At 47.3% G+C, this 11,578-nt stretch overlaps 1 protein-coding gene across 1 annotated transcript in view; it reads right to left on the bottom strand.

The window, feature by feature from the left end:
- LOC108795662 (neuropathy target esterase-like) overlaps positions 1-11,578 on the bottom strand; it is a 68,648-nt gene that overhangs the window by 43,703 nt on the left and 13,367 nt on the right. The window contains exons 5-6 of the mRNA XM_018566953.1: positions 359-399; positions 143-283 (exon numbers count right to left, since the gene is read on the bottom strand). Of these exons, the coding sequence (XP_018422455.1) occupies positions 143-283; positions 359-399 (182 nt within the window). The remainder of the gene's footprint in view (positions 1-142; positions 284-358; positions 400-11,578) is intronic.

The raw sequence follows: 11,578 nt of genomic DNA, 5'->3' as shown, positions 1-11,578 counted from the left end.
CCTGCCTGCTAGATGGGTGGGGAATGCCCCCTTTGTACAGCTCCTATATCTGATCACACCTGTTTATGGACCAAGAGAGAACCAGTCTCTTGGAAGAGAACAGCACAATTGTATTAGGCCTTCTGAGTACTGTAAGTCTCACCGGACACTCTGCAGCATGTAGAGCACCTCTGGGAGCAGATCAGGGGTCTCCACCTCCGATGGGGGTCTAAGAAGAGAAGCCGGAGCTGCTTCTGAGTGATGTGCGGGAGCCACTGGAGGTTCCCATCCTCCCCTCCGAATCCTGAAAAACAAAAACATCTTACAGAAATTTTCTGCGCCAACATCCCAAACCACTGCTGCACCTTCTGCTGCTCACCTCTGCTTCAGGCTCAGCACCTTCTTCTTTCTTCTTTTAAGCTGCAAATACATGGACACTGTTAGATGATCCAACTGGAATGGATTTTTTATTTTTTTTTTAAGTCCAACATACATATGTCTATATTGATCTTCCAATTGGACAAAGGTAAAATCACAATGAAATATACAATATGTGAAGAGTAATGAGAATCGAGGATCTCCTGAGATTTCATAAACATCAGTGGAAATCAGCAGCCCATGACCTTGAAATATTCTATTCTGTGGTATATAGAAGATCACATTATTTTATCTGACACACCAGGAACAATCACTGAGGGTTATCGCTGCATTATTTATAAAGGTCATTTAAACTTGAACCTGACTGAACATCTTTCCAAGGTAATTTAGTCTTCAGACTGATCCCTGTGGACAGGGCCAGATTTACTCTCCCTGCTGCTCCAAGGCCAGGTTCCTCAATGGCAACCGGATGGCAGGGGCGGCAGGGTTAGTTGAATTTTTTTTTTATTGTTTGTTTATATTTATTTATTTTTTTACTTTTTTACATTTTTATATAGAAATAGACGCATTTGACTTGCACGTCAATAAATAGACGCATTTGACTTGCACGTCAATAAATAGACGCATTTGACTTGCGCGTCAATAAATAGACGCATTTGACTTGCATTTTGGAGTGCCGGTGTCCATACTTCTCTCTAGGCAGCACAATGGAACCCAACCTCTGCACAATGAAGATTAAGAAGATTAAACCCCATCCTTTGTCATTCGTCGGTCAAATGGTAAAGCCTCCACATTGAACATTTGAAGGCAGGCTTATTACCAGGAGTAGGTAGGGCTTAAAGGAGAACTATGAGGTGATTTTAACTCAGGCTCATAGTTCGAGCCGACGTGCGACAATTAAACTGTCACACGTCGGCTCTATAGATCGGGAAGTGAGAGAACACATAGCGTCACTTGCTCACTTCTCGATCCTGTCCCGGCAGAGAGAGGTGACTGTCACTTACAGCTCCCCGCAGGGATTCCCCCTCCCCGGGCCCGATCCTCCAGCTCTGACTGGCGGAACGGACGGGGAGGGGGGCGGGTACAGCTGGCTCTGCCTCTAGATAGGCAGAGACAGCTGCCAATCACGCAGCTGTCGGGATCCGTCCCGGCTGCGGCGATCTCAGTATACCGGGAGCTGTAGCTCGCGGTATACTGAGCTTTTGGTTACGGGAGGACGCTAGTATATGTCCTCCCGTGACCCTTAGGAGAACTATGGGGAAAAACACTTACCCCATAGTTCTCCTTTAATCTTGACTTGGGCAGAAGTCATGTGCCCCATGAGCCAACCTGGGCATAAGAACAAATAGGCTTTACACGGGCACAGTTTTAAGATTTAAGGATTAACCGGTGCATAAGCTCTGTTGTTACCCTGAAAAAAACTATTTTCATTCCATGTAAGGATCACGGAAAATGTCTACTTGGTTCATCCTTATTACATTTTGTATATCAGTCTTTCCATTACCATGTTAAGCAGAAGGAACACAGACTTGGCAAGCATTCAGTGCTGCAGTTTATGATATGCTACATTTCCAGATGGGCAGACCCGGGAATTTGAGGATACCTGGCTTACACAAGTGCAGGCTGGGAAATTTCAGAACAAGGAGGCCCGGTGCTGGATATTAATGCATGAATAAGAATTGGAAGTTTTGTGTTTGTAGATACTATGGGGCTGATGTATAAACGTTCCGCCGAGTGTGTAGTTGGGCGCATGCGATTCTGGCGGATTCCCGCCACTAGATGGAGCCGAGGAGCACATGGACTTCCACTGGGCAGAACATTGACACATCAGTCCCTATGTGTCCACTTATGGTAAAGTTGGATGTCTGACTGAAGGGTTCCAGCTTGAGCGTGGACATAATACACAATAAAGATAAGTCTGTCTAATGTCTGTGGCTTTGGTTGTATCTCTGTGTGACATATCTGCAGCGACCCAATGTAAGTCTGCAGCGACCGCTTCCTCTTCCTGAAGATTAAATCCATATTAATGTATTTGAGGGTTGTGGGTGGGAAAAAAATAAAATTTTGTGTTTAATATTTCTGGCTTCCTGCCAAACCTCAGCAATCTGTCATGCGTAATATTGAAGCTTTGCAGAACGATGACAGTGGCCTTTGTTATAGACGGGACATGATTAGTATCCGGAGTGTCGCACACGTCTATGTCATCTTTCTGGCCCATGTGTTGGCTGTTGGGCAACATGCACTGCTCTGCCAGCAACACCCCCTCCCTTAGCATTGGCTGGTGGCAGCTCTCTCCTTTGACTGCTTCTCCATGGCTAGGAAGTGGGCCATCTCTGGCTACTTTGCCTCCTCTGCCCTGATTGGCTGGTGGTGACGTGCCACTTTATCCAAATATCAAAAACCCAGGGATCTGGTCATGTGATTGCTCTTGCTATACCGGCACTGTGCTCTGTAAAGATTACCATACACTATACAATCTAACAGTATAATCTACTTTAGATCTACCATCAACTTTGTAGTGTTAGGGCCTGCCTGAATTAAAACAAAAGCAGCCTGCCCTGAACTCTCCCCATCCCTGGATTGCCGCATTGTCTGCAGCCTGCCCTGACTTCTGCCTATCCCTGGATTGCCGCATTGTCTGCAGCCTGCCCTGACTTCTGCCTATCCCTGGATTGCCCTATTGCCTGGAGCCTGCCCTGACCTCTGCCTGTCCTAGGATTACCCTATTGTCTGCAGCCTGTCATGATCCCTGCCTGTCCTAGGATTACCCTATTGCCTGCAGCCTTCCCTGACCTCTGCCAGTCCTAGGATTACCCTTTGTTTGCAGCCTGCCCTGACCTCTGCCTGTCCTAGGATAACCCTATTGTCTGCAGCCTGTCCTGCATTATGCTACTTATTGCTTCAAGCTGTAACCTCTGTTGACTCAGGATTTTGCTACTCACTAGGTACTTATCTTCGCTATCCACTGCAGACATCTGATACTCCTGACTACCATTGGTATCACTTTAATCTCTCCATGCTTGGCCTCTAGTGCTGCTTGACCAAGAACTATAGTATTGTGTAACAAGTCCTGGGGTAACCAAGCACCGATAGACCTACTTGATTTAGGGGAACGGGGACTGCTATAGCTGAAGCTGCACTCACCAGCTATAGTCCCCAACCTTCTGTGCTGGAGGGAACATTAAAATTTGTATTTGTATGTAACAATTGTACCTATTATTTATTGCAGGTATTTATATATATAGCGCCGACAATTTACGCAGCGCTTTACATAGTTGCACATTCACATCAGTCTAAGGTAAATATTGTACTTGTCCAATGTCTTTTCTAAACATTTTCTAAACATTGGACAAGTTGGTGACCATCCTAAGCCACATACTGGGTTGCATTTACCAAAAGATGCTTGGGTCATGGTGCCGTGGGATTTAGGGTAGAAGGATGGGGAAATAAAGTCTAACATTCAATATTTGTTTCTGGTTATTTCCGGATACATTGTTTCTGTTACTTTGCTCTCTCTGTACACATCTGAACTGTACTGAACACACACAGAAACTTGTCACCTTGTGTGGAACCTTCTCGATCGGCTTCCTTGGAATATCGGCTAATGGGGGACCTGCAGACAATGAAATAAATAAACAATGAAATAATAAATATGCATTATTTTTACATATCTAGAGTATAAAAACCCGATCCACCGCTGCAGATGCTGTGCGGGACATTTGCCATATATTGCAGCCTTATTATCTGCAACCAGTTATTTTGTGAAATGTGTGCCATCAGATTCATCATTAGCCAAATCCTGCCGCCTTCACCTTTGTAACATCTTTAAAATACGCCCCTTCCTCACCAATGAAACCGCTAAATGACTCATCCACTCCCTTGTTATCTCCCGTCTTGACTATTGCAACTCCCTCCTCATTGGCCGACCTCTGCACAGGCTCCTCCCCCTTCAGTCTATCATGAATGCAGATGCTAGACTCATCCGCCTGACCAACCGCTCAGTGTCTGCAACCCCCTCCCCCCCCACCCTCTGCCAATCCCTCCACCATCTTCCATCCACTGCCCCCTCTTCCAATCCCTCCACTGGCTTCCACTCGCCCAAAGGATAAAATTCAGAATATTAACAATCACTTACAAAGCCATCCACAACTCTGCCCCCGGATATATCTCAGACCTTGTCTCAAAGTATCACCCTAACCGTCCCCTCCACTCCTCCCAAGACCTCCTGCTTTCCAGCTCCCTCGTCAACTTCTCCCATACTTGCCTCCAGGACTTCTCTAGAGTCTCTCCCATCCTCTGGAACTCTTTACCCCAACCTGTTCATCTATCTCCCACTCTGACTGCCTTCAGGCGATATCTAAAGACTCATCTATTCAGGGAAGCCTATCCCACCTCAACCTAACCAATGAACTATCACATTCTCAAACAATTCATCCCCACAGAGCTACCTCCTCATGTATTACTTGCCCCTCCCTTTAGATTGTAAGCCCTCAGGGGCAGGGCCCTCCTTACCATCTTGTCTTGAATTGTATTGTGATTGTAATGTCTTCCTTATATTGTAATGCACTGCACACACTGTTGGCGCTCTATAAATCCTGTATAATAATAATTAAACTTGACAATGCGTGATCTCCATCCCTCCTCTTCATCCCTCATCCCTCTTCCCTCCCTATGATTCACCGTACCTTTATTTACCCTGAGTCCATATGACGGAGTTGTTGCGATGGCTACATTTAAATGCTCGTTCTTAAATTGTCACATTGTATCTCACTGCTAACATGTATTTAATTCCTATGAGCCTCAGCTTCATCGAGTGCAGTATTTTCCCCATTCACTCTGTTATTTAAGAATTAACCTATTGAAACCATTTGACTAGAAGAGAAAATACACTCAGAACATTCGATTTGGCTCCATTCCCACAACAGTTAGGTAACTCATGTAGTTTCGCTGGAGGAGTGAGCCATGCAGGTTTTTTTTGTTTGATAGAAATACACCCCATAAGGTCACATAGGCTATTTGACCTATGTGACGCTCTGGAGTGCTGGTGCCTACCTTCCTTGATACCACCTATGCACAGCGCCATCCATTATATTTACTTCAAGCATTCCTCTGAATCACATTTGGTCCAGCAGCATCAGGACTGAGCAGCTCCACACAAGACTTTCTTAATGACATAGAGACAATTCTACTTGACCTGCTGCTCAGGGAAGCTCTTCCCACCCGCAAATGATTGGGTGGCACGGAAGGAGCTTTCTTCCGTGTTTGGGAGGAGCTCAGGTTTGGACTATACACACTACATGACTATTATATCTACTGATTTTATGGTTCTTTGAAATTGATACACTAATAAATATTGATGTATTTTTGTAATTGGGGGTGCTGGTTCTGTTCCAATAGTTCCCACTAAGCTCACACTAAACAATCAGCAGTGATTTGTTATGGGTTACTGGCCAGCAATTCTTTTTGTATATCATCAGGGTGTATATCAGGGCTATAGGTTGTTACATTGTGTACTGTAAAAAGAATCGAAGAATTCAGCTAAACAATCCGACCCTCCAACTAAGCACTTTCTGTGTATAACGCATCAAGACTCTTTATCTTGATACCCGTCTACTTCTTTGATGTGTTTCTATCAATTAGAGATGACCTTTGGGTTTGGGTTCACCATGAGTTCAACCAGGGCAGTCATCAGGGGGGAACGGCCAATACTCTGGCTTCTGGCCGGTCCGGCGGCAGACGAGGCCAAGTGTGCAGGTAAGAGGAGCTAGGAAGGAAGGAAGGATAGAAGGGATGTCACTAAGGTGACGTCACTTCCGGCCTGTCTGATATCAGACGAGCAGCGTCGCTGATGGGGCCCTAGCTTGTCTCAAAGCCACTGGAGCGGCAATGCTGGGGCCCTGCGCTGCTAGGGCCAGGACTCCGCCTCCTCGCCCTTCGCCGTCGGCCGATAGTCATGTAAGGGACTGTATGTACCCCCCTGATGGCTGCGCTGGGTGGGTGACCCAGGAAGCACCATTGGTTGACAGGTGGGTGACCCACATAGCATCATTGGTTGACTGGTGGCTGACCGGCACAGCATCATTGGTTGACTGGTGGGTGTCCCACACAGCATCATTTTTTGACTGGTGGCTGACCCACACATTGTCATTGGTTACTAGGACCCAGGCGGGTGCACCATGACACCATGATGCGATGGGTCTTCCAGCATCTTAACATCCAGTTAAGCTGTGCTGGCCATAGGTTGCTAAGATGCTGACGACCCCATAGAATCATTGGTTGTTGCGGTGCACCTCTCTGTGCCCTAGCAGCCAATGATGTTGAGTGTCTGGGTAAGAAAGCATTATGGGTTGATAGGACACAGGAAGCCTCTGGGTTTAGTTCACTTAAACACTTGATGAACATGAATTTTCGACGGGGTTTGGAGAACGTTGAAACAAACTGAACCACTCTGCTCATCACTGAGGCTTCGATATGATGTCAAGCAGTGGGTCATTGGACTGAATTCGATGAAGCTGTGGGACCCGGTGAAAAAGGTAAGGAACGTGGGGCCAGCTTGCTTGCAACAGCAGGGATCGCCTTTGTTAAACATTTGTACTCTTCAAATAAATTCTAAAAAGGAAATAATAAAGACACATGACTCACCTGGTTTGTTCTCTTGAATGAACCACTGCAGAAGCCATAGCAAGCAAACTCCTCCCACGAGGAGGCCCGCCCCCAAGGTATAATTTGTCATTGTATAATCCTGGGAAAAGTAAAAATATATATAAAAATCCCTGAACAATAGTACATTTTTGAAGGTACTTACAAGTTTTAAAATCCTTTGTGAAAAAATGTAATGCACGGTACCTCTAGCTCCGGCTCTGTCCAGCGCTCCATCCAGCTCAATGATGTCACTGGTTGCCCGTTCACTAGTGATCCCTTTTAACACCACCACCTCCTTCCTGGACCGTGCACATCCAGCACCCAGGCCCGGATTCCCCACAAGGACACCGAGGCCAGGCCTCGGGGCGGCAGCGGCGCGGAGTCCCCCGACACCCGGAACATACAGTTCCGGGTGGAAAGTTGCTTTCTACATTCAGTCCTGCTTTGGGAAGGCGGGACTAAATGTAGTGTGGGGAATCCGCTCGCTCGTGATCTAGCGATTGCGGCGATGTCGCCTCAATCACTTGTAAAATGTGTGCTGCCGTCCGTCCACCCTCCCCCCACCTACCTCTCTCTGCTGGCTCTGTCTTCGGGACTCCGTCCTCCCCCCGGCCGCCGAGTCTGTCTCCTGTCCCTGCCGCCAATGTACACAGTGAGAGGGGAGAGCTGCGCTGTGCTCTTCCCATCTCAGCTGTGACAGGAGTTCAAGCACAGTGCTGCGCTAGAACTCCTGTTTTGGAGGTGACAGTGTCAATAAAGAGAACCTGTCACCTCCAATTGCTATCACACAGGGGATTGTTTTCTCCTGTGTGATAGCAATAAAGTTAGGTGAAAAAAATTGATTAAAAAATAATAAGAAATAATAATAAAATGAAAAAAATAAAATGATAAATTAAAACTAACCCTGCCGACCCTGCCATCCGGTTGCCATTCTCCGTTGATTTGGGGGGAGGGGGGGTTCGGTTGGCGGGGAGGGGGCGCATTGCGGAACCTCGCCTTGGGGCGGCAGGGAGAGCAAATCCGGCCCTGCCAGCACCCCTCACCTCAGGCAGATCAAAGTGTAGGGACACCCCTGCATTAAGACATTGTGACATTTGCATAACCCCCCCTAGAGCTGGCCCACTGACTGCTTGCATCATGACTGAGCGCTCTTAAGAGGAGTGCTAAGGCCAGGTGCTGCAATGTTTACAGGAAGCTGTGTACAGTCCCCTGCCCGCCCCTCCCATCAGTCATGATCTATCTGCATTTAAATAAACTGACCGCACATGTTACAGTCTGATTATTCATTCTCCTTTATATCTACCAACAACTATGTAGTGCAACCTGACTGGATGCAGATTGATTGGATAGATTAGGTCGGTCCTCATATGACAAAGTTCTGGTAAATTTGAAGCTGATTGCATAAAAACTGTATGGCCAGATTGAAACATGTATGGGGACCCTATCTCTAAGGTTCCACCACAGGATACTGTGCTGTCCTTCTCTCTCCATGGCTGGAATATGGATGGGCACTCCCAAGTCATCATGTACAAAGAAGGGCCAGTGGCCATGTCAATCAGGATGGGACATGGTCACTGGCCCTACATAGTGCGCCTAATGATGTGAGAGAGATGGCAACAAGAATGGTTGGAGACCACCAAGAAGGGTGGCTTCAGCAGATCAGAAGTCACAATCAGTACCAGTGAAGAGGAGGATGGCAAGACCACTGATTAAGGTAAGTATTAGCCCTACCGATCCTATCCCCTAGATCAGGGGTGGGCAAACTCTGTCCCTTCAGCTGTGGTGATACTACAAATCCCATGATGCATCTGTCTCTGGGAGTCATGCCTGTGGCTGTGAGAGTATTGCAATGCCTCATGGGACTTTGTAGTTTCATCACAGCTGTAGAGCCAGAGTTTTGGTCTGAGTCTGCTGGGGCTGCTGACATCACATTCAATATGGCGGCACACAGGAGCAGTCTCAGGGCATTTGGATGTCTACACAAAGACGACTTTTACAGGTAAGAACAACATGCATTACCGCTATAAATCGATCGACATTACAAAAGTCACATTGAAGATGCGCGGAATACTTACTATATCAAGCTGCTGCAGGATCTGCCCCTCCATGTGACTCGCCTAAGAAAAAGAGGTTGGTTCTCGTCAGTTTGGGTGACATGGGAACACTGCGGATACACACGGACCTTATCTGTATAGACAAGTCTTTGTGTTTTAGTGCTTCAGGCCTCATTCACACTGCTAAGAGCCGGCCCGTGCAGATCCGAGCGGCGTGCACGGCCGTATCGGGCCGCTCCCGGGAAGGACAGGTGCTGTGTGTGATTGCACGCAGCAGCCTGTTCTTCTCTATGGGGGTACGTGGCCGTACGCTCACCCGAGCTGCACATCTGTGCGGGTGTCCGTGCTCAGACGCAGACAGGTTCCATTCTGTCTGCATATATGAGTACGGGCACCCGCACGGATGTGCAGCTCGGGTGAGCGTACGGCCGCATACTCCCATAGGTCTCATTCACAGACAACGCAAGAGCAAAATTGTACGCATATTTGTAAATGCTTGTAGTCGCGTATATGCGCAAATTGTATGCAATCCCAGAATGCATCTTTTCATACGCAGGAATTCCAAGTCCGGATGCATCGCGATTCCATTTTTTTATTGCGCATCTTTATGCAGACTAAAAATACGGCTCCATACGCAGCTATGTGTATGGAGCCATTTATTTGCATATGCGCGCATCTATGAGCAGCGTATTGTACGGCAGTGTGAATGCGGTCATAGAGAAGAACAGGCTGCTGTGTACTAATCACACGCAGCACCTGTCCTTCCCGGGAGCTGCCCGATACGGCCGTGCACGCCGCACGGATCTGTACGGGCCGCCACTTAGCAGTGTGAATGAGGCCTAAGGGACATTTCATTTTGCAAATTTTTTTATAATGTACCTGTTTACCAATGTTTTCCGTGCTGCAGGATCTTGTAAAGCCCAAAACCCAAAACGTATTATTTGTTTGAGCGGAGTGGGGGAGGCGTCAGAGTCCATCAGGCAGAGAAAAGTGGCAGTTCAGGTTGACCATGAGATTGACCAGAACCCAAGAACTTTGCAGTTCTGCGAACAGGCAAACGATCTGGTCAGTTCGCCCTCCCGCCCAACCTTCCTATGTGTCCTAGCAACCAGTGACACTGTGCACCCCCACACAGCATCATTGGTTGACTGGTGGCCGAGCCATGCAGCACCATTGGTCGGTTGCTAGACTGCAGGCAATTGAAAAATACAGTCTATGACACTGTGGGTCCACCAGTATCTTAGCAACCACAATGCGGTGTCGGCAGGGTTGCTAAGAGGCTGGCGGCCCTACAGCCTCTTTGGTTGTTTGGTGCACCCAACTGTATCCTAGCAACTGTTGATGCTGTGTGGCCCATCCACTAGCGTCCTAGCAACCAAGGAAACTGTGCCAATGACCATAAAAAACATTTTGTGTATTAATTATTCCTGATCTGCATAATTTAGTACTCTGCATTGCTGTGTAATGTATTGTTGGGATTTGTAGTCCTCTATAGTTGGCGGTATTCTGCATTGCTGTGTAATGTATTTTTGGGATTTGTAGTCCTCTATAGTTGGCAGTACTCTGCATTGCTGTGTAATGTATTGTTGGGATTTGTAGTCCTCTATAGTTGGCAGTACCCTGCATTGCTGTGTAATGTATTGTTGGGATTTGTAGTCCTCTATAGTTAGTGGTATTTTGAATTATTATATAATGTATTGCTGAGATTAGTTCCTTTACAGGTTGCAGTCAGTGGCAGAACTGCCCTGATGCTCTACCACTGACTTCAAGCTGTAGAGAGACTGTTCCCTTGCAGTGTGCTGCGTGATATGTACTATAGTAGCACACAGCAATGGAACATTTCACTCATTAGCACAGTACAAAGGCACACGTCACTCTGTAGTGCATTTAAAACCTCTTCTATTGTATTTTTCTGCAAAGATTTAAGCACATCATTAGTTTAGACAGTCGTATGAAGTGTGATTCTAAAAGAAATCATCAGTATTCGGGTCGAAGGGCAGGGTTGGCACTTTGAGACACTTAAGTTAGTTTAGTGATCCAGTTTGGGCACTGGGGGTCAAAAAGGTTTGCCATCACTGCACTAGACTAAGGCCTTGTAAGGCAAAAACACGCCAGCAGTCTTAGACTAAGGCCATGTAACGCAGAAACGGGTCAGTGATCTTAGCTTAAAGAAGAACTATGAGGTGAGTGATTTTCACTCATCCTCATAGTTCGAGCCGACGTGTGACAATGAAACGCGTCGGCTCAACAGATCGGGAAGTTTGCGAACTCATACCGTCCCTCGCTCACTTCTCGATCATCTCCCTGCAGAGAGCGGTGACTGTCACTCACGGCTTCCTGCAGGGATTTCGAGCCGACGTGCGACAATGAACCTGTCACACGTCGGCTCAATAGATGGGGAAGTGAGAGAACACATAGCGTCGCTCGCTCACTTCTCGATCCTGTCCCGGCAGAGAGAGGTCACTGTCATTCACAGCTCCCCGCAGGGATACACCCCCCCCCCCCCCCCCCGCGCCCCCCCGCCG

This window comes from Nanorana parkeri, unplaced genomic scaffold (assembly GCF_000935625.1).
Source record: "Nanorana parkeri isolate BGI_ZX_2015 unplaced genomic scaffold, ASM93562v1 scaffold991, whole genome shotgun sequence".
NCBI classification, from domain to species: domain Eukaryota; kingdom Metazoa; phylum Chordata; class Amphibia; order Anura; family Dicroglossidae; genus Nanorana; species Nanorana parkeri.
Note: the sequence above shows the minus strand (reverse complement) of the source record. Positions and strands in the feature narration are given on the sequence as shown.